Source organism: Gymnoscopelus microlampas (genome assembly GCF_963454915.1).
Source record: "Gymnoscopelus microlampas genome assembly, chromosome: 17".
In the NCBI taxonomy this organism is placed as follows: domain Eukaryota; kingdom Metazoa; phylum Chordata; class Actinopteri; order Myctophiformes; family Myctophidae; genus Gymnoscopelus; species Gymnoscopelus microlampas.
Genome location: NC_139954.1, coordinates 31,173,295 through 31,196,977, shown reverse-complemented (window position 1 = coordinate 31,196,977; position 23,683 = coordinate 31,173,295). Strand labels below are relative to the sequence as shown.

Here is a 23,683-nt window from a genome sequence, read left to right as displayed (position 1 = left end):
ATTCAATATTTGATTGGACAAAAACACACCCATGCTTTTATAAAGAATGAAAAAGGATACCCAGATTAAACACTTTTCATCACTTACTGTGCCGACACAGATGTGACCTGACCAGCCTCTATTGCCCAATTCCCAGGTGTCATATAGTGACTATAGAGGCAGGGGGTCAAATCAACCAGGGTCATGTTCTAACATGGTGCCTGAATGGTGGGTGTTGAGAGATCCTGAAACAAGCCCATACTAGCCCCCCCGCCTAGAGGCCACCACAAATAGACATGTTCTGATGGTCAGAACAGCAGGCCCTGGATTGAGTCATATGAGAACAAAGCTGAATTGACACGTACCTTCACACATATGTTCCCTATACAGTGAGTCAGATATCCAGGAATGTTCACTGTAACCACTGAAGTCCTATATACTTTAACAAAGTGTGAAAATAGCTGATCTACAAGCTGGGCTGAGGGTTGCCAGGTTTAAAGGGGTTAAGCGAAACAGTGACTTATAGGAGGTATTAGGTTTTGCTACTACTAAATAAACACATTTGTTAAATAAAGTGAAACAACCATTCACTGAGTCTGTCAGTCATTTAAAGTAGGCTATTAACAATGAAGGAGCTGCTGTTTGTACATCCTGATAACATTACAGATATGAGTCTTGATTTTCTGGTTTGTATTGTTTTCTTTGTAAAAGATTGTGTCATGTTCGCAAGTACAATTTGAATGTCCCACAGGGAATGCACGCCTTAAAGCTGTACTATATATTATTTTACTGAATACTACGTTATTTTATCCAATCTGTATGGTACTAACTAGAGTATGTTAATACAACTTATACAAATGGGGTGGTTGCATTTGGTCTCCCTGCTCTTCTATTGAGACGTTTAGATACTGTGTCTGGTTTGACACAAATGGTTGACAAGTGGTACTGTCTGAAGGTCAAAATTCAGTTTCTCCCCAGAGCAAGCAGGCAGGCTCCATCTAGCGCAGTGGTCAACATTTTGGCACTTGTGCAGGACACCTGGGGTCAGCAAGTTAATAGGCTTAGATTATGATACACCACTGCAATTGTATTACCCATGAATGTTAATCATGGGCTCAAAGGCCAGGAAGCTGTAGCTCGCCAGTGCAATTATAAATCACAGATAACTGGATTACACTATTTAGAAATAAACCATGGACAATCACTGGTTTACCTCCTGCCCTTTTATACTGTTCTCTTGTGCAGCTAGAAGAAGATGCTGTCCTAAAATAGAACACATCATTAAGGGATTAACTTGTTGTTGCCTGACAGATGGTATGTACCACGATTTCTTCTTCTTCTGGAAACCCCATAACAAGATCCAGCTACACTGACTGAACAGATGGAACAAAACCAGTAACATGTCTTGTCCAGAGTTAATACAATAGGCACACAGCAGCATGATATAACCATGTACTTCAACAAAGAGTCTGTGTAACACGAGGAAGGTGTTGGGTGAGGGAAGCAAGGAAGAATGGCAGGAAACTGTCGTCACCCAACCGGAGTGTACTGGAAGAGAGGAGTAAAGAGAGAATCAGAGACGTAGTGGGTGGGGAGGCTAATCTTTATAGGCCCCATGCTGCAAAAACCAGCATGGAACAGGATCCAAATGTGTGTGTGAAAGTGGAACCAAATACAGACTAGCAAGAGGATGCAGCGGTGACCCTCCTCACCGATTAAGAAACGTATAGTTAGGGTTTACAAACTGTATAAGAGAGGAAATTTACAGGAAAGGGAAATATTACGTTTAACACCCATTCAAGAGATTTTCTATGAGGTGTAACTGTGTTATGATGGTCATGAATAACGTACAGTAAATGAAATGGACCATAAGCATCTGGCGGATTTGTCTGTTATGGAGACATGAAGGCGCCGTATAGAAGTGGGAGGGGCTGAGTGGGGTAGGGAAGAAGGATCCTGCGTGAGGATCAGCTAATCTTGACTCTCACTGTAATCAGTGGAAATCCTCTTGAGCCCTGTTCCTGAGCACCGTTGACAATGAAGGGAAACAGAGCATCGCGAAGAAGGAGATGAACGCATGTCCGTCTGTCCACCTGGAGCACCATGGCTGTGGCAGTCTCTTTAACTATGCCAAAGATGTCCATGGGGAGGCCACTAACCCCTAAATTATACTTTGCAACATGATGGTGTGAAACGCATCGTGATGACTATCTGGAGAAAGGTTGGTGTAGGGAGCTGGCATAGCCTACTGTTCAAGTAGTTGAGACAGCAGGCACTACTCTTGTTTGCACTGCATGTACAATATTAATGAAGCAAAGCCCTCGGGAATGGTTGCCTGAACCAGTGACATGATTACAATAAACAGAAATACATTACAGAGTTCATTAAAATAAACATATGCATACTAACATTTTCAACACTTGTACACGCTCTTTTATTGCATGCATAAACAGCTTCATGCTAATTTTGCAACATTATGCAATCATAACGAACTACACAACGATGCAGGAGAATAATCATTGTTGTACGACTAAACGTGTATTTTACATAAAGAAAAAAAAGTCTGTCAACAGAACTTCATATTGGTCTGCATTCAATGGGAAATAAGCAGATTAACCTGAGTCATTACTTAATTTTGTGTTGTTGTAATCAATTCTTTCTTGGCAGTGTGGTTCTCTGAATGCTGCAGAGACAAGTTAGGAATTGGCTCTTAACCCATTCAATCCGGGAACGCATCTGTCATTTTAGATTTATTTTGGCTATTCAAAAATAGCAGATATACAAGCACATAGCACGGCACCGAGTGCCGTGCTATGAGCTTGTACATCTGCTATTTTTGAAAAATATTTTTTAAAGCAAACATTTGTAAAATATCACAGTTTTTCAAAATAGCAGAAAGCTCATAGTATATCTGCTATTTTTGAATAGCCAAATAAATCTAAAATGACAGATGCGTTCCTGGATTGAATGGGTTAAAGAGCGTGGTGTCCAGTGTTTTCCTGCTGCTCTGTACTCCCGGAGTTAAATTCATTGTAGTGGGCTGGGTGGTAAAGTTTACCCAGTTACACCACAGCCTCTCCCCTCAATGGCCCTCACCCTTCCTGGCAGAGGAAACACGTGTTACCAGATATATCCCTAGTTTAGAATGGCCAGACTGGGACGGACAGTCAATATTGAACTGCATTCTTTTGTCTCATAGTCTGTCTGTGTCTTGAATACACTGACCCAGTTACGGGTCTACTTTTACACGCTCAGAGTCAAATTAACATTGTTTTTCATTCTGGTCAGCTAGGTCAATGGTTTCCAAACGTTTTGTACCAAAGGCAAACCATTGGGCAAATCAATCTCAAGCCTCACCTGTATTCACAGTGAAAATAGGCAATCAACATGCGATGTGTTGTGAGCTTGTAGATCTAGTATTAAAAAAACACTCTATATATAACCCCACTCACATAATTTAGTGAGTACATAATAGGTGTGCACAAAGTACGGATATAGTCCATTAATAAATAATTCAAAAACGTTTTGTATAGTTGTATATATTGCAAAAATAATGTGGTTGTCACGAAATCCCAAGGCACAACTGGACTCATCTCACACAGGGCACACCATTTGGGAACCATTGATCTCTAGGCAACTGCCCCCTCCATTCTTCATAAGTCATACATACTGGACTGTACTGGACAGTACATTAGCTGTACTGTAACTCACTATGCAATACTCAGATGACAAAAGAAATCTCATTATTTACAGCTGATCCTCTCTCCATTGCTGGTATACTAAGAGGTTCAAAATCACTTCAGGGATCAGACTCATGCCACAATAAGCTGAATGGTTGCCATGGCAGCTGAGATGGATTTTTTTTCTTCTTCTAATCTCAAACCATGACACTTGAGAATGGCCTTGTTGAAATATATTTATGAATTCCTAAAAGACTGGATGCAAATAAATAAACACTAATCAGAATCATATTTCTTCTCATTTTATTTGACTGATTTGGCTAAATGGTTTGTTAGGGTACATACAAGTCTTACAGGATTTTAGTTTGCATGAAAACTTGAACAATGTGATCATAATCGTGAATATAAGCTTAGATCATGTTTTGAATACAATTTTAATAGATTCTCCTTTCTTGAATATACGTTGGAGAATCACAGCAGATTCTACAACCTGAAGTGGGGGATGGTGTTGTTATTCATCTATGGGTGAGTGGACACACTAATAACAGATTAACCACATGAACCCTAGCGTCCCTATTCTGGGCATAATAGGCAAACATTCTGCGAAAACAGCAGATCTACAAGCTCACAAACGTGTCACGTTGGTGAAGACTTCTGTTGTAGATGGAAAAAGTTAGGGGGCCAAGAACAGACCCCTGGTCAGCAAAATAAGTGGTTAAGCTAGGCCAGGGATACTGACCTCGTTATCCAGCCAAGGAGTATTGTGCTCACAATGCTCTCCTCGACGCACGCCGTCTGTTTTGATGATACACATCAACCAACACAAAGTGCAGCCAGGACATAAACAGAGCAGTGTCCAGGGTAACCACTGCGGTCCTCATCACAAACAAGTGTGATTAGTGGCAGACCTTCAGGCACACAGCCACAATGGTTCTCATCCATACAACAGCTAACTTTATTTATCCTGGCCTGGCCAAGGATGCTGCTGGAGTAACAGTGCACGCTCAGTGCAGCCCTGCTTCCTAATGCTAAATCCCTGAAAAACTAACATCGAAAGTTTAGAAACCAAACACTGACCACCAGGGTCATATGACTTCCTACAGAGACTGAGATGGAGGCTGAGGCTTCTGTTTGTGTCTTTAAGTCATGGAGTTAGTTTTCTGCCCTTTCAATTTTCGGAATGTCAGCTAATACAGCCACAGATAAAGGAATTAACATAAACAGCAGCGCCGGATCTGCATGACTCAGTGACTTTAAACAGAACTCATTTGTGTATTGTGGGAGGGCGAACACACAACGGCTCTGTGTCACTGTTGAAAAAGAAAGAAATGATAATACGGTTTCGTATTTTCATTTCATTTTTAAAGGATTCCCTGTAACGACCACTTTGTGTTTTCTTCACAGAACACTCTCCATACAAAATTAAAAGCTCTAGGAATTTCAGTGGCCACCTTGAGCCTCACTTTCTACACCTCATCCCAACTAGAGCCAGGCCCATATTGGCCATTATTTGACTTTTTTGACGACATCTTTATCAGCCGTTATGTAGCCAATGTATCCCGATTTCATTTCAAACCCCTTTTGTGCCTATTTTGGGCATTCCGTTATAGGCAAACCTTTCTAAAGTTGTGAGCTTATAGATCCGCTGTTTTTGAAACATTTAGAATTGGGCTAAAGGGGTTAAATTAAATTAAATGTTTGTGTGTATTTTATTTATTTGTTTGCTTATAAGTAAAACATTCTCAAATAGGAACTTTAATCAAATCAATGTTCTTCAAATTGATTCGAAGGTTTTTCACTTTTTGGACAAAATATTGTTCAAAACATCAGTAATTGGGTGGTCTAGGACTCTCCAAAATCAGGATTATCGGCAATAATCACAGAACACCAAAATCTGCCATGTGTCAGGCTCTAATGCCAACGTGAGGCAACCTGGATGAGAACCCAGCTCCATTCCCACACCCAGTCTGAGGGGAAGAGCCCCCTGTGTCTACTCCCTCTCCTCCTCTCCACGCCTACCAGCATCAGACTGAAGAATGCCAGCTATGCAGCTTGCCTGGTGAAAAGTCATTAGAGTTGATTCCTCACACTCACACACACACACACACACACACAGACACAGACACAGACACACACACACACACACACACACACACACACACACAGACACAGACACAGACACACACGCACACGCACACGCACACGCACACGCACACGCACACACACACACACACACCAAATTCAACCTGTTTAATGAAGCTACCAGCATATGCTGATCTGATGTGAGAGAGGGGAAGATTACATCCATGAATGAACTTCCTGTTAAGGTGTAAAGTGACTTTAGTCATCCATCATGCCGAGACTTCACCAAATAAACAACGCTGTAGTTTCCGTACCATGTCGAGTGCTATAACTTTCAGGTCCGGACATGATAAGGCCCAGACTTTCTAGGGAAATCCCAGATGGATGAGACTTAAGAGTTCACATCAAAGCAAAGTTTCACTTTCATCTCTTATGGTTGATAGCAGTAAAGACGGCAGCAGAGTTGGAATGTTAAGTTGTTCCCTAAACACTCCTCAGCAGCCCTGAGTCCTCAACACAGAACAAATAAATATTCCCCTGCAATGAAAAGATAGTGAATACTGTTCTGCCTCTTGCCTGAGTCTGAATCAAGTCATATTAGAAGGAAAAACATCAAGCTGAAACTGAATTGCAACAATATACGCAACATTCCCTATTTGCCGATTTTTTTCCGACCAAATTAAAATGTGAATTAAAAAGCCAGCCATCGTACAGCCTAGGCTAATTGTACTCTAATCCCTTGGTCTGTGATGCACCACATCCGATAGATCACTGATCCTGTTGCAAGCTGTGTGAATGTGAATGGGAGGTCAGTGAGCTAGAGTAAGAGAGAGGCCAGCAACAGTATTGTTGGAGCCAAATCCAGAGGAAGAGCTATGACATGCAGTTCAAAGGAGATTAACCTCCTGAATGCAGTCTGGTCCCCTGACACTAGGAATACCCTGGTGCATGCAACAATCACATGGAATTCTGAGAGAGTGTGCCGCATTGGTCTAAAGGGTTACTTTAATCAGAAACACTTAAATACATGTGACGTACCTGGTGACATTCTTAAGATCTTAGGTGATTGTTTTTGTTCTGTAAAGTAATACGTATATTATGATATAAGTTAGTCTGTGTATACGTGGCGTGCAGGACTGTCTTCCTTATGAAGTACTGCCTCCTAAGCAGACCCATTCTACAGATTCAGATTTATTTGAAAAACGGCAACATCTAAAATCCTCTACTGTGGGAACAATTTCATAATATTGGTATTAAAATGAAATACAGTACAAATGCAAATATGTTTAAAACAAACTACAATTAACTACACTGGGGCCCCCTGTTAAAGTAGGATACAGTCAAATAAATAAAAAGCTTCAAACAGACTAAGAGATTCTTCAGGTAGAGGAGAGCTTATATCCCATATAGCACAGACAGGGCAAAACTAAACAAAAATGGTTTAGTTCATATATGGAGCAAATGCTATTCAGTGGAAAAACGCAGAGCCAATGACAAGGCTCAGAGTGCTTAGACTTTAGCCTACCCTCCAATTTCATCCGTCAGACCAACTGCTCTGTTCCCACAATTACATGTTAATGGTCATTTGCAGTGAGGGGAATGGGAGTGGAACTTTTCCTTTATAGACAAATCAAGGGGGCTGAGAGGATAAATACACCTCACGCAAAAAAACACAGACTCTTAAAATGAAATTGCTTGTCATTAGTCTGCTCTTTTGAGACACTTTCCCCCCATCAGCCAACATGGATGTGTTATTCTGTCTCTAGTATAGTGCTTTTCAGGGCCTACTGTAATCCGATGAGCTTAATCTGCAGGCATGATGCATGTGTGCAGAGTACTGAACTTGCCTGTGAGGCTTTTAGGCATGACCATTTTCACCTCTTGGTTAATCTAACAAAACCTGTGCTAGTGTCTGCAGGCACAATAATGGCCACCTACTGTATAGAGGATATGCGTGTGACATCATCATCAAACCCGGAAGTTATGCAGGAATGCCTACTGAGTGTCAAAAAAATACTTTCTGGCCGTGACAGCCCATGCATCCAAACAGAAAAGTCATATCTGATTGCATTAAACAACATTAAACAATGTTAAACTCATTTTGCATGTTTCTTTGCCACTCGATGTGCCATTCACTTTAAGCATGCGCATATCCTCTATACATCTACTGGTATTGCTCTAATTGCTGCTTGGTATTGGTACTGAGAGGAACGTGTCTGTAATGGAACCATAAATACATTATGTTATAAACTGGGATGTTCAGGTGGCGAATGGGTAAAGTTCTTGCCCACCACACCTTGGAGAATAGGGGTCGATTCCTCCATGGTGACTCTAGCTTGGCTGGGCGCTCCAACGAACCCCTATAATAGGCCTTGTACGTATGTGTTTGGGAAGCCAGCAGGGGAGGGCGGTCTTTGTCGCAGTACTAAGTCTGTTCAGCAGGGGGAACTGGGATGAATTGCATGTTCATCCGCATGCGTTACGCTCTCCCAGTCAAACTCCTCACTGTCGGCATAATGTAACTCTCATTGACATAATGACTACATTGGAGGGAAACAACGAAAATGATCAAGTAATAAAATGCAATACATAATTAGAAACATCTTGGAGTGGGTTGCCTGGTGTCTCAGCAGAGACCTCCTCAAGTGCAGAGACCTCCTCAAAGTGAGTGCATAATGGCTCGAATTAGACCCGTCTTGTGTCTTGTCTCTCCTCTCTCTCTGCCCTTGGTTTCCTACATCTTGGACTTAAATGAAACCTACTGCACTTCCTTATGAGACATAGAATCAGGAAAAGGCAGCAGAAGAACATAACTCACAGCTTAATGTTGTTACACATTAACTGTCTTTACAATTAAAAAGAGCCATGTCAAGACATTTGTGAAATTTGACATAAGACATTTTGTCAAATGTTGAGTTGAGTTTAAGTGTTACTGTAAATGCTTTAAAATTAGACGTGCTGAGTGTCCTAAGCAAGCTGTGCATTAAGTGTAATGTCTGTTTCACATGTTGGAGCTAGAAATAGGCATCATGCTCCCTCTGTGTTGTACTGGATACCTCTAGGCATTACACAATCATTTCTGTGACATAACACACACACACACGCACACACACACAATCTCCATTACAGTCATTCAACGGGAGTCTCTGATTGGATCACAGATGAAAATGACAGTTATCAGTTTACAGAGGAACGCAAACTGGATTAGCCACATAATATCCACAGGAGGACAGAAAGGCCAGAGGGTTGTGACTCAGTGCGTCCCACACAGTTACACCTACACGTGGGTTCCTGTGACTCAAAATAGTATCCCTAATGGCCTGGACTGAAGCAATATTCCATCCTTTCAATCCTTCGATTGTTACATTACATTAGGAGGGTGAGCTGTTGAGGATATTGTCTGTAATTGTGATATGGGAGAAGGGGGCCCACATGACTGAGAAGGCAGTTTGATGTCAATTGGATGTCTTGTACATTTACTCAGTTGGAAGAGTCACACTTTTTTCCACCACCACAACCACCCAACCAATTTGCTCTTCCATGCAATAGGGTCTCTATCTGGATGGATGAGAGAGAGTAAAAAACTAAACAAACTGCCAAAAGCACCAGAGGGAGCATTCCAGCCTTTGTCAAAACAAACCTCATTTCACCAACAAGCCTCGACTAGACGATTCCATTTCCAAAAGCAAAACTACGGTATAGGGATTAAAGATCATTATTACATTTTGAGCAAACACCTGGCAGGAAGTCAGTAAGATCCTGTGGGATAAAGATATTCTAAGTTCTGAAGTGGTGAGTGTGAAATAGGTCCCAGAACTGTGCCCTGCACTTGCTAACAGGAAAGCACCCACTGGCCAGGCTCTTTAGAACGCTGCCCCTCTGTTATGGTAACCTACCCTGTGTTCCAAAACAACACCGCTTCATCAAGCAGAACACTCTCACGGAGTGGGCCGTTTCTCAGTCAATCCCTCTCGGCGGCACTGCCCGCCTGCATCCCCTGTCCAGCCCCAGCCTTCAGCCAGTGCAGGAAACCAGCTCTATCTAGGAACATGCAGGGCCTCTGCTCTCCCACAAGAAGATGGGAGACAGGAAGTCATGGGTACTTCCTTTCCAGGCAGGTTGGAGAGATTTTGGACAGTGAGATCATGACATAATCAGCACTCTTTTTTCTGCTAGGAAATCAATCACATGGACAAAACAAACACTGTTCCGTTCCGTTGAGTTGACTTGTTTTCATCGAATGGGATTGCACATTCTTTTGGCAAAGTTCAGGTATGTAATGTCATTCCAGAAATACACAATTATGTAACAACCGCTAAATCCTTTCTAAAATATGGAATCCCGGGTGAAGCCACTGAAATAAAATCACTGGACCAGGGGCATGTATATTGTACAAGATTATACCAATTTGTAAAAGAGTCGGGGATGGCAATTAAGTACTTCCACATTTACTGTAATAGTTCTCTTATGAACAAGAGGAGGGTAAATCATTTGTAGATTCTATGTTACCGCAAAACCACACCCCAGGACCTCATCTTGGCTTTACATTTAGATTTATTTTGACACTTAGCTTGACAGGTAGTTATTTGCTGGTACAGTGAAACAGACAGTCTTTCCTATCTGCTCACTGCATACTGTGTAGATGTCCCAAAGAGAAATATGGTCCATTGTCAATTCAAGTGTGTATGATGTGTTTAATAGCTTTTCCTTAGCATTGTAAAAAAAGCTGTTTTATCTGGCCATGAGATCATTTCAGCTGGCCCTAGCAGCACTACTGTATTTAGAGAGGTGGAAAACCAAAGGTTTGTATTTGTGGTCTATATAGCCTAACCTGCATGCAGTCAATCGACAAACTCGCAGGCATTTCTCTCCCTCTCTTCCTCTGACCATATAAGCCTTGAGTGGTGAATCTGGTTTAGATTTAAACCACAACTGCCAAGAACCCAGCCCAAATCCAAGCAGACACATTTTATGGTGAGCAGAGTGAGTGCATTTTATTTCCCACTTTCCTTGAAGGCTCCTCTCAACAAACCGTGCATCACAGCTCATATTGAAGTCATGTGCAGTTTGAATGTTTCCAGTCTAGTTAAGTTGCCTTTACCCTGTCATTGCAATTATCTGTCAATAAATGAAGGAGAAATTGGACTAAGACTGCATTCCAAGACAGTGTTTACTGTCATTTCATTTCAGATAGTTTGGGATTCAGAGTAGACAGGACAGAATAATGGATATTGTAAGGTTCATCATAAAACAGGTCAACTACACACAGATTTCTTAGAGCCTAAAATCCCAGCTACTAGCAGACCCTCGAGTCTGTGCTGCTCCTTACTCCTTGCACCCAAACAGACCAAAGTGGTTTGAACTTTGAATCAACCCACATTGCCATCCTTGGAGCCCCACACTTTACTAGTGGGGCAAAAATGAATTATTATTATTAGGGCCAGAATGGGGGTGTGTGAATCTTTTGTATATTCACTGAAGGATTAACACAAAGCAAAAACTATACATTTAAATAAAAGAAACAGGCCATGGGATAATCCAAATCAATATGCTTCATCCTACATTATCCGCCTTAACCTGACCCTGCCAGAGGTGGCGGTATTGAGTAACCAGGTTCCTCAAATAAGCTGTGAAACAATGTGTGGAGCAAGCTGTTTGGATCTGGTAGCGTCAGGTTATATCCGCCTATTAAATTATAAGAGTGGTGCTAGAAGAAAGGTCATGGGGTCACTCAAATGGTTATAGTTCATCCTCTGGGAGCATGAATGCACTCCAATCCAGCTAGCAATGTTTGAGCTGCTAGCAGGGCTACAAAGGATGCAGAATAAAAGTTAGGCTCACTAGATCACTAGTACTGTAGATGAAACAGTGAACTCTGATGTGAAACACTGTGGGGAATATACAATATACCTGGCAGGGCAGGAATATGTGTACAGGCAATATGTCTTTACAATTAGTCTGCACCAACAATGACATTTAAGAACAATGCACTGTAACGATGAGCATATTGATGCAAAAAGATGCAAATAGTTCTTTAAGCTAATGATTCATCATCAAATTACTGTAGAATTACTAGGACTACACCTCTGACCTTCAATCATTAGAAGGTGGAACCACAGTACCATACCTTCTCTCTCCCTCTCTCCATCGCACACATTACCAAGTAGTGACTAAGCTTTCAGTTTATCTAAACCACAGCATATAAGAGAGTGTCTTTTAATGGCTTGCACAGGTTACTAGAGCAACCTCATGCATTATTGACCCGGCCAGGGAGCTCATCTCTTCTCCCATCTCTACGCCCCCCCCCCCCCCCCCCCCCCCCGGGGCCTACATTTGTTGTACATTTACCATCACACAGCCTTGCAAGATACAGCACACTGAGAGTAGTAGGTTGGACATTAACCACATTCACTCTGGCTTCCCTATTTTGGGCATGTCATTATAGGCAAAAATCTTCAAAATGTTTTTCAAGTTTCAAAAACTTTCAATTTTCAAAAATAAGCAAGCAAGCTCACAACAAAGTACATAATAAGAGGGGCAATTCAACTGTAGTAAAACAGTACCTACAACGTAGCAGAGGGACAGAGAAGGCAAAAAGCTAATGTAAGTTATGTGTTGAAACTTCTTTCATTTGAAAGTTTGTAGGTCATTTGATGAAGAAACCTCATACAGCATTGTAATCTTCAGACTGGCTTGGCCTGGCAGCATACATGGGACACCACTGTCCCCCCACTCTAATAGAAAATATGCTCTCATTCCTCAATGCATGCTGTCATGTAGCTCCAGTCAAGCAGTCAGCATTTCTACAATGTGAGCTCACTTGAGCTCCTCCGGGGTTTACTAGTGTATTGTAGACAGAGAGGGATTCATTGGAAGAGCTTGCCTTGAGTAAACAAGCATGATTGAGCATGTTAACAAGTCAAGATGTCTGAGGAAATGTCATGGACAATAGGAACAGAATGCAAGAGATGCAAGCAAAGGGAAATGGTCAATTACATGCATATATTGAGAGGTTGAGTGACCTCTGTTGATGTTTATTAAACTGTGATTGGGTGAAATCATGAAACAGGAAATGCTTTCCTGTTCTGCCTGGCAGACTTATGGGGCATCTGATTTCATCATTGCCCTTCATCACAGGGCTCCCAAAGAAGATAGAGAGAGAACCATGATTGCTGCTATTGTTCTAGGTTGAGCTCTGATTTTTCAAAACTCCATGCCCAGGGACAAGCTGGCAGAACATCAATAACAACATGGGAGCACTGCTGATGACTGTCCATGTCGTTGACAATGATATAGGCTAATTGTCCAGTGCACAAGTGTGAACCATAGCGTACCTTCAGGGGACACAGTTAGAGTCAGCTGTATACTTACAGTATATGGACTAGCCACAGGCTGCTAATGACAACACACCTACATAATGACACCCATCTGGTCCACAGTTTCCCGAGGTCAGACACACAACAGGACCAGTGAGGGGCTACAGTATCGTCATTAGTTGAAAGGCAGCATAGGACTATTGATTGCAATTACACAACTGGCCCCAACTGCTTTATACACTTGACAATAACCGATCATTTCCAACAAGCATTGATTTGTTATGCCCATCAGCTACTGTCCACATATGAACAGGTTATTGATATCGGATGAAAAAAAGGGTTTGGGTTGTAATTCAATAAACGCCAGGTGGAAAGCAAATTTTTGTTTCAAAGTCTTGGCAGCCACGACACCGCACATCAAATTCAAAGCTGATGACAGCCATCACGGAGCTAATAGTATTCCCAGCATGTCTGAAGTGCGGAGGAACAGAGGGACATCTCAGCTATGGGCTCTGTTCACTCACACATCCCTCTAGTCTGCACACCATCCCAAACAATAAACAAAAGGGCCTCTGGCCAGTGAAAAACAGCACAAATTGTTAGTGGAGAAAGAGAGTAGGCCCATGTACTCAACGCTTTTAGAATCTGTTTCCATTAGTCATGTCCTTACGAAATGTGATGCCATCTAGTAAAAAATACCTAGTTTTTGTGTTTCTGGATATTGTTGAGGGTACAGTCTTTAAAAGGCATGTTATAGGCATACAATACATTTGTGTTTCAATGCACACTGAAACACAATCAGCCACAATGGGGAGGCTTGGGGGGGGTTGTCAGTCACAATCTTCTCTTTATGTCCCTGAAACAGATCCCTCTATTCCTCCCGGGGTATTTACGTGTTTCATGGAGGAATTAATTACAAGCTGTGTGGACAGTGGTCTCGTGTACACTCACATTCCTGTCCCACTGAGAGGCTGCCGCTTGACTTCCAACACAACAAGAGTGCTATACTTCCACTTCCACAGCTCTGTTAGCTGAACATATGCTTGTCAGCAAATAGGCTGCAGGATGCCAAGCCATAGCTACTACAGGAGAATGCCCTACGCTGCTGCGTGCTCTGCGAGTTGGTTCAACACAAAACATGCTGATTTCCCAACACACACACTTCTATCTGTTCCCGATCTCCTCCCACTGGCTTCCCTGGCAGCCCACCAGAGAGAATGAATAAATAATGTGAAGGTGTGGTTGAATGTCTGGGATCCTGACTCAGGATTCCATTTCCCTGACAGAGAGCCTGGATGGTGTCCGTTTCGGTTACCTAGCAACTTCCCCAGGAAAGTTGGAACAATCAAAGTGAACACCACACACAAGTCGTTCAACTCCTTTCTCCCCTGCGTCTTTGAAAAACTGATACTTTGGGTTACTACAGGTCCCCGCTGCCCAAATGTTAGGATAGTGAAATCCATCATCACATGCATGTAATTTGATACGGACTGGTGTACCAACCGTGAAATTGAAGCCAAATGCTTTCCCTTGTTTTGAGTTGCCTCTCAAAGTGCATCTCTGTGAAAACTGATACTCTCACTGATACTGATGACAAGAAACACCTAATCAAGCAGAGATTCATAAGAAATGTTCATATTCATAATATGTTCATGTCATGAAACAAATGTAACTGCAATGAGTGATAGCTTTGTAGGACCTACATCACAATTGGCACACACGCAGCCTGAAATTTCATAATTTTAGGAGCCTTTGGTGTTTTTAGGGCACAAAGGCCAAATGCCAGGGTAGGAATGCCAGGGTAGGAACTAGGAAGGCCATGTTGGCCTGGTGTCTACTGTCTACATGACAAGAAAGAGACACTGGTGTCCACATGACAAGAAAGAGACACTGGTGTCTACATGGCAAGAAAGAGACACTGGTGTCTACATGGCAAGAAAGAGACACTGGTGGTGTCTACATGACAAGAAAGAGACACTGGTGTCTACATATTGACAAGAAAGAGACAGAGGAGAAAGTGGTGCAGTCAGCTGGGGCATTAAGGCCACTGTGGTCTCAGGGCACACTACTGTGTGTGAAATTAGCCTTATTTCCATCACACACAGTGTATAAAGTAGGAATAAGGAATATATATATAATATATATATATATATATATATATATACATATACACACACACACACACACACACACACACACACACACACACACACACACACTTATGTGTAGGCTAATAGGTCACTGCTATGGAATCGGCAGGTGCGACTGATATCTCTTCAAGGTGTAAATGGAAGTTCTGCACAAGCTGATAATAATCAGTTTAAGTCAGTATAATCTTAAGTTACTTTAATTGTTTAATAGTGACACATGATGGAAGCTAACAAAGTGAGTCACACCATCAAGCCACACACCATTGAACCTGGTGGACACACACAGGCGCAGTGGTGTAAAGTAACTAAGTACATTTACTCAAGTACTGTACTTTTGAAGTATTTTTACTTTACTGGAGTATTTCCAATTGTCAGTACGTTTACTTCTACTCCACTACATCTCTAAGGCAAATATGGTACTTTTACTCCACTACAATTATTTTAAAACTTTAGTAGTTACTAGTTACTTTGTACATTTTGATTACAAAACATACATTAACCACTTCACTTCAGCCCTATATACATTTCGGCCATTTGAAAATAGCCGAGCTTGTAGATCTGCTATTTTTTAATAATATGTATTTGTATAGATTTGATACATTTGAAAACTTGTGAAATGGGACATTCTGCATAATGAGTACTTTCTACTTTTGGCACTTTAAGTACATTTTGATGCCAATACTTTTGTACCTTCACTCAAGTAAATTTTGAATTCGGGACTTTTTCTACGTTGTAGTATTGATACTTTTACTTAAGTAAGAAATGTGAGTACTTGTCTTTGTCCAACACTGCCTGGTGGACACACACAGGTGTACATGTGAACGTGTGTAGCAGCCAGGGAGGAATGCGAGGGAGGGGATTTAAAAGTTAAATGTACTCACCACCAGCACCGAGGTCCTGACCACCTCAGAGACACTCTGCCTGAGTTCAGCCGCGGTGCCAGGTCTACCGAGACCCCGAGTAAACCTCCTGGTCTCCGGCTGTTGCTGGAGGTGATTATTAGCCATCATCACCACCGATCAGTCCTAATTCTGAGAGCCGATCAACTTATTGTAACAGAAACGCAGAGCGAAAGTGAATCGGCCGGATCCGCCGGATCGATCGGTTGATCCCGCTAGCAGCAGCACGGACCATGAGTTTGAAGTTGAAGCATGTTGCGGTGTTGTTGTGGTTGAATGATCAGTCTGAGGTGTCCAACTCATAATGTTCACCTTAAAAAGGTAAATATACGTTGCATTATTCCGGAGCTGCTGCTACAGTACTTGTTTTTGCCTCTCGGATGTGTTGTTATCATAATAATAATAACTATTCTCTTGTCAAGCTGTCACCGTCTCATTATCGCGGTCTCTCCCTCCTCGCTTCATTCCTCGCCCTGCGCGCACCGTCCAGATACAGGAGCGCTGTTGCCAGGTTTCACGAGAGAAACAAGCAACCAGGTCTATGAAAACAAGTCCAAAAGAAGCGACTATGCTACACGAGCCCTTTAAACTTTTTGAAAATAGCATATCTATAAGCTCACAACGCGTCGAGCTTGTAGATCTGCTATATATCTACATAAGTCGTAATCTATTCTATTTCTACGGATACACATATTAATTTGGGGGTCGACTCCTCTGCATGAAAATGTTTGAGAACCTCTGGTTTAAACAACATTAGGATGCAAGCCCAAAAAAAAATAAGCAACTTCAGAAACAAGACCCAGAAAACTGCAACCCGCAACTAACAATATTTTCAAGCAACTTTACAGAAAATGATATAAAGCGGACATGGCAACCCTGGACAGGAGGCGCTCACACGAGTCACTCACTCTGCGGCCCCGCCCCTCACCGGTCAGAGGCCCCGCCCACCCCAGGTTTTCCTTTAGGATAGCTATGGACTTTGGAAAGCCGTCATGAATGAATGGATCAATATTTACAAACAGCAGTGGTGGAAAGTAACTAAGTACATGTACTCAAGTACTGCACCTATGTACAATTTTTTGGTATTTTTACTAACCTGCAGTATTTCCAAGTTTTAATATTTTTTACTTCTACTCCATCGTTACATACATTAAACTTCAGAAAATATAACGTAGGCCTATTTTCAAATGATTTTATACATTTTGAAAATATGAAATGGAAGATTTCCAGTACTTTTACTTTTGGTACTTTAAGTACATTTTGATGCCAGTACTTTTGTACTTTTACTCAAGTAAATTCTGAATACCAGACTTGTAACAGAGTATTTCTTCATTGTAGTATTACTTCAGTACTTCATTGAGTAATGAGTATTGAGTATTAAGTAAAAAAAAAAAGGTGACAAGCAGAAACACTGAAGAGAACCATTACGTGTTTACAGAGTAGCCTATACAACAGCCCCTATTTGTTAGGCCAAAAGCCAAAATACTGTAAATTGTAAAAGTGACATAAAATAATGTATTTGTTGTATCTTGATTTATTTTGTATGATATACATGTTTTAAACAAAACAATAGGTGGAACCATGCCAGTATTAAGTAACACGACTTATTCAATAGTTATTCCAAACCTAGTTAATATACACCTCAAAGTTGTAGTCTATTGACAGCAACAATTCCTTGAGCTATGATGCCATCTATAGGTCACAGCCGGCTCACCTCTGGTACTGTTGTGAAACACTATGTACAGTTCAAATAGGGATTTTCTTGGTTGTATTTCTACTGAGATCCTGCCTGCTTTGGGAAAATAATTTATAATCCCAAACAACAAAGGTGGAAAAATCTTCTTCTGTATTAACTTGCATTCCAAAATCCATGTTTATTACCTGAGTATATTTGATTTCATTAGACCCACAGAGTTCTCTTCAGAGCCAGTCTAGTAGTCCAATGAAAGAACATTCTAGAATGGAAAGTTTAAATGTATTAAAGGAATATTCTATTTTAAAGTTTGACTTTATTCCATAGTGGATATTTAGATATTTAGATAAGGATACAAATGGGGTAGCATGGTAGATAACGATAGATCATTGATTTCATAAAAAAATAATGTTGACAAAAATTTACCATGATTGTACTTCATTTGAGCATCTGAGCTGTTTTCATTTGTATAGTAGGATGTAATCACAAATAGTAACCAGTAACCAGTCCTTTCCATAGGACCATATATACACCAAGGTGATACTGGCGAGTCAACATCTTGTGCAACAACAATTGTAGTACAATGAAATCAACAACAAGTAAGTTAAAATGAGGTTTTTATTGCTTTCATTTCCAAAGAGCTCTCTGTTGTCTGGAAAAAACAGCAATTCAAAGGAGAACTGAGGATTTTCCTTCTCAAATGCTACACTGCAAAACCCTGTCATATGCATATTTCCATTCAGTTTGGACCCATAAAAGATCTCTTATATAAGGGAGGCAGCCTAGTCCAATGGCGCTTGGAACTGAAAGTTTACATTTTGTTTCACACATAATCTTTAAAGCTTTCCATTACAGTTTCCTTCATAATACACAGATTATGAACATCTCTCACATTTTCTCATACAGCTGAAAGTGGATTTCAACTTCAGACTTCATACAAAAGAAAGAAAAGAAAAAAAAGAGAGAAAAAACTCTAATACAACAAAGATCAGCAAATAGGAATATTCACTTAGAATGTTATTAGTGGTGATGGTACGTTAGCTATCCTGGTCACTTTGTGATCAATCCTAGAGTTATGTTGATACTGTAATACAACAAAATAGTTTCATATCTTGATTTTACAACACTTTTTTTTATGAGAACACTGCATTGGGCCAATGTGAACAAAACTTCTACCTTTTAAGGGTGACCTGTTTTACATGAAGTTTCTCATAATTAGAAGACCCTCTTTATCACCATTGTAATAAAATAGCATTAGAAAGTCCAGGACATTGATAAAAATCAGTTTGGCACTGCAGATATAAGGATATTTAAAAGCAGCCATTTTCCATAAAATGAACGCATAGACAAAAAACTTGTGATAATGTAGTGATAGTTTAACCATCTAAGAAAAAATGTTTGAATTATCTATACCAACGTGTTTTCTGCTGTAAAAACAACCAATGATAAAATGTAAAATAAGAAAGATAGGAAGTGGTTCAGACCGTTAGAAAACAGTATAAAATGACATCCTAAAAAAGAGGTTTCAGAGTTGAATAAAAATGCCAAAAAATGCAGTCTCTGATGCAGTCTAAACCAGCGGACATGTCACCATTAAAGCATTAAAAAGCACCAAAAGTGCATGGACACTGCTCAGTGTACAAATGTCCTAGATATGTGTAGAAAAGAAAAAACCGACAGTCCGGAAACAGATGTGAGTGGCAACGGAGTTCCAAGCTCAAAGGGGAAGAAGAAGCCACCCATCTGAGGCGGGCGGTCCCCTCCCCCAAAATAAGCCACATCCCTGGGACAGTATGTTTTGGGACGGGTGGGTGGGGGTGTATGGAGACGACTCAGTGAGGATGGGACTCTTTCCGGTTCAAGATGCGGGTACGACTGGAGGAGACCGTGGCACTGCGAATGACCTCCATCCACCTAGCGGGAGAGACGTGGTCAGTTACCTCCGACATGCTCGACCCAAAACATCCCTTTTTTCTTTTGAAAATATGTGCATCTGGATGGATCTATACCATACCTTTCAAATGTGTATTCACTCTCAGATCGGAAATAGTAGACGTGGGACTTGAAATGCAGTTTGAAGACATAGTCCTTGTGGATGTTCTCTGAATCTGAGGGCACTGTGACTGAATATCCCAGTAGCGGAAGACTGGCAAGTGGATAATCATCCTGACAAGACAAAACAGATCAATGGTTTCAGACATGGCTAGGCTATGGTACTCCAGTGCTCGATTTCATCTGCAAATATCAATAAAAACGACACACACATCAGTGGTCATGGACCAAAAAGTACCGTGGCAAATTAGAAAAAGATCGACATGCCAGATAGCTCCCACTGGAAGGAATTTATTTCGGCAGCAGTAGTGACGAGTAAAACATAGCTCTTCCTCAGAGCTCAGATGTCTACATATATCTTCTGAAGAGGTTGCTTTGCTGAAAACGTCACTATTGGTGCCATAATAAATTCCTTCCAATGGGAGCTATCTGGAGCACGGAACCGTACTTTGAGATTGACTCCTACTTGACTGACACATTTGCACAAGCAGTAGTAGGATGTACACTAATGAACCATGACGGATGCTGCCTGTTAAGGATAACGGCTGAGATTCACGTATATTCACTCATTCATTCATTGTTGATGGACTATATTATTCAGATACCCACTGTTGAAAGTGGGCTGAAACTGCATATCACTTTCATATTCACTGTTGATAGTCATATACATTATATTCAATGGCGATAAATGTACATTCAAGTACATTCACATAACTGAGTGGGTAGAGATGCCAGTATATGTGTCGAAGTGTCACTGAGCAAGATACTTAACCCCTAACAGCTCTCCCTGTGCGCTCATCATTACCATTTGAGCAGACATCAGCTGCGTGAAACTCTGAGACTGTGCACACACACTCCCTGGATGCCAGTGCAGAACCTTTTTGACATCGGCCTGTTATAGCGCCACCAGGAGGCCGATTTTTGCAAACTCACATTTTTTTATATTACTCCTACAGATTTTGTCCAAACATCACGCAAATCGGTACACAGTATCTCTGTGATCAAGATGGATCTGTCAGATTTTTCATATTCCATCCTGATTGCAGGAGTGGCCTCTAATCATGAATGCAGCGTGCAATTGCAGTGAAACTTTGCACGCACATTCCCACTAGGCCAAGAAAGAAATGCCACGCTAAATATTTTAAATCAGCCTCATGGAGGCGCTATAACAGGCCGATTCACATTTTTACCTATAACTGGACCGATCATGCAGCATGAAACCTTGCAGGCACACTCCCTACTAGAGGCCAAGGAAAAACCTCTGCCCTGCATTTTTCACATCGTTATGTGATCAAGACGGATCTGTCCGATATTTCATATTCCATCCTGATTGGCCAATTCCTAACATTGCTGGCCCACAAGGACCTACCTGTCCTGGCGGAGACCTGTGCTCTGAGGAGCACTTTTTCTAGTTTTATCTTATTCTTATCTCTCTACTCCTATCCTGTGTTTCACACTTACTGCAGTTGCTGCTACCACACCAGAAGTTCCCTAAGGGGGTCAATAAATGTTTAGCTTATCTTTTCTGATTTAATCTAGTCTGTAAGCCTTTAAGCCAAATTGTTTGTTCATTTGCCTAAACAAAGAGTTGTAAAATAGCTGTTTGAAGGCATTAAAACTATTTTTGCATTAGTGGTATCCCACCTCTATTGTTTCTGTGTAAAACAGCTATTGAGTGTGATTGAGTGAGATTGCCAACAGCCAATTAAGAAAGTCACATGGGAAAGTGCAAAAACCTCTAACATGGCAGGCAGATTTGACATTCTACATTGAGCTGTGATGTTCTTGGGCAGAGGAGGGTAAATAGTGGAAAGGAGACTAAATATGGGAGCAGGTGTCCTCACCTGGTATGTCTTGTAGAAAAACAAGCTGAAGTTCGTGAAGACCACCCAGAGCTTCTGCCAACCGTTGCTGTTTTTGAACTTCCTCAATAAGTTTCCTGACAGCTGATTCTACAGAGGGTGAAAAAAATAAATCAATGACAAGCTACAACTAATGGGACATTCTGTATAACATGACTGGCTTGGATATATGCATTTTTGACCTAATGAAAACATGCAAATACAAGAGGAACCAGGCCCCAAAAATCGTTTCTATAATTATCAAAGGCCCAGTAAATCTACTTTGATACACCTGCTACGCTGTGTGACAATCTGAAAATGCTGTTTTCAGATTGTGTCAGTTCAGTTACTCAGTTTTACTGTGTAACTGAACTGAGAATATTTCTCATGTACTTGATAACTGCTATTGACAACGTATCAGCTGTCAACTGTTATACTACCTACTGTACTACCTATTTTGCCCTGATGCTGCAAGTCAAAAGTAACGTGATATAATATATTATAAAACCAATCAATGCAACATCACTGATCTATATAAAATGAGGCTCAGGAGTAACTGAATTGAAAGTATAAATTCTGTCTATGAAGCACTTTATAACTCGTTTAAAAAACTAAACAAAAAACGAATACTGAAGAGCCATACAAATAAAGTGCATTATCAAGAACTACAGTGTGCAGAGCGGCCCTCCTCCTGTCTGCCCCTGGCTCCTTTACCTCTAGACTCGTGCAGGATTCACTAAAGGAGAGGCTCTGAACTCGGTACCAGCAGATAAGAGCCAGAGGCACAGGTCCCTGGCCAGTGGCGGGCCCCACCACAGGGGCCACACTCTCATTGACCGGGCTAGGGTCCTCTACCATGGATGATGCACAGACGCACAGGGGGGGATAGAGGAGACAGGGAGGAAAGAAGAAAAGAAAGACAGGGAAGGAGGGACAGAAACAGAAGCTGAGTAGGTGTCACACACGTGCATGCAGTGTAAGGGACAACACAGGGGCCGACGGTGTGTCCAGGCAAGGCTGTGAAGAGGACGTGGTTACCACGAGAGCAGAACTAGATCTGAACCATATCCATATGGCAGTCATTTTTATCTCTTACATCAGTGGTTCTCAACCAGTGGTCCACGGACCACCAGTGGTCCTTGAGGGGGTTCCAGGGGGTCCCCAGCTAAATGATAGATATTTAGGAACCAAATGGACCCTTATTATAAGGGTATTATGGGTCTGTAACTCAGAGAGTGAACTCTGAACTGTTAATTTAAAACATTTTCTCTTATGAGGGTCCTTAGCATATCTTTTCAAATGGGGGTCCGCGGGCTACTAAGTGTCAATTTACGGCGTCCTTGACACGAAAAGGGTTGAAAACCACTGTCTTACATAATATTCGTGGGGGGATGGGAAGCCCCATCCCGAGTATGACACCACGAATAAGACATAAGCACAAAATGGCCACCGTATGAATATGGCCACTGGCTGGGCTGTAGCCATGCTACATCCCAAGCGCGATCGGTTCTGATATTATGAGATGATGACATCTAGCACACATCTACATACTATTTATAAATACAGACAGTCAGAGGGAAAAGGAGGACAAGAACCACAGAGGAAAGACAGTTGAGGTTTAGAGAACAATGTCACGCCAGTTACCATTCCCTCCCCCCCCCAAAGAAAAGAAGTACGTTGGTGGGAACAGCAACTCTCACCGTGCCCATAAGCGAAGACTGCATTATGATTTAAATACATATTCATAATGCACAAGACCAAGCAGTTCGTATCTGTATCAAATGGCAAGTTTAGTATCACACAGAATCGGAAATATAGATGTTTTATGAGTCTGCAGGAGCCTATTAAACATATACTGTTACACTAGTCAGGGTGGGTGAGTTCAAGGACCGAGCATCTGCCTTAAGAGATTGTCCCCAATCTTTTATTTTTATTTTTTAATGAGGTTAACTTTGTCCTGTTTTATTCATTAACTTCTTTGTGTTTAAAAA

General features: G+C 41.4%; 2 protein-coding genes across 4 annotated transcripts in view; both read right to left on the bottom strand.

The window, feature by feature from the left end:
* The window catches only part of LOC311064976 (dedicator of cytokinesis protein 9), a 96,048-nt gene extending 79,469 nt beyond the window's left edge, over positions 1 to 16,579 (bottom strand). For both annotated transcript variants that reach the window (XM_084085073.1, XM_084085075.1), the window contains exon 1: positions 16,089 to 16,579. In XM_084085073.1, the coding sequence (XP_083941199.1) occupies positions 16,089 to 16,217 (129 nt within the window). In that variant the 5' untranslated portion in view covers positions 16,218 to 16,579. The remainder of the gene's footprint in view (positions 1 to 16,088) is intronic.
* Positions 16,580 to 18,416: 1,837 nt separating this feature from the next.
* The window catches only part of LOC311064860 (FERM, ARHGEF and pleckstrin domain-containing protein 1-like), a 66,462-nt gene continuing 61,195 nt past the window's right edge, over positions 18,417 to 23,683 (bottom strand). For both annotated transcript variants that reach the window (XM_084084863.1, XM_084084864.1), the window contains exons 25-27: positions 21,696 to 21,803; positions 19,814 to 19,965; positions 18,417 to 19,713 (exon numbers count right to left, since the gene is read on the bottom strand). In XM_084084863.1, coding sequence (XP_083940989.1) covers positions 19,632 to 19,713; positions 19,814 to 19,965; positions 21,696 to 21,803 — 342 coding nt within the window. In that variant the 3' untranslated portion in view covers positions 18,417 to 19,631. The remainder of the gene's footprint in view (positions 19,714 to 19,813; positions 19,966 to 21,695; positions 21,804 to 23,683) is intronic.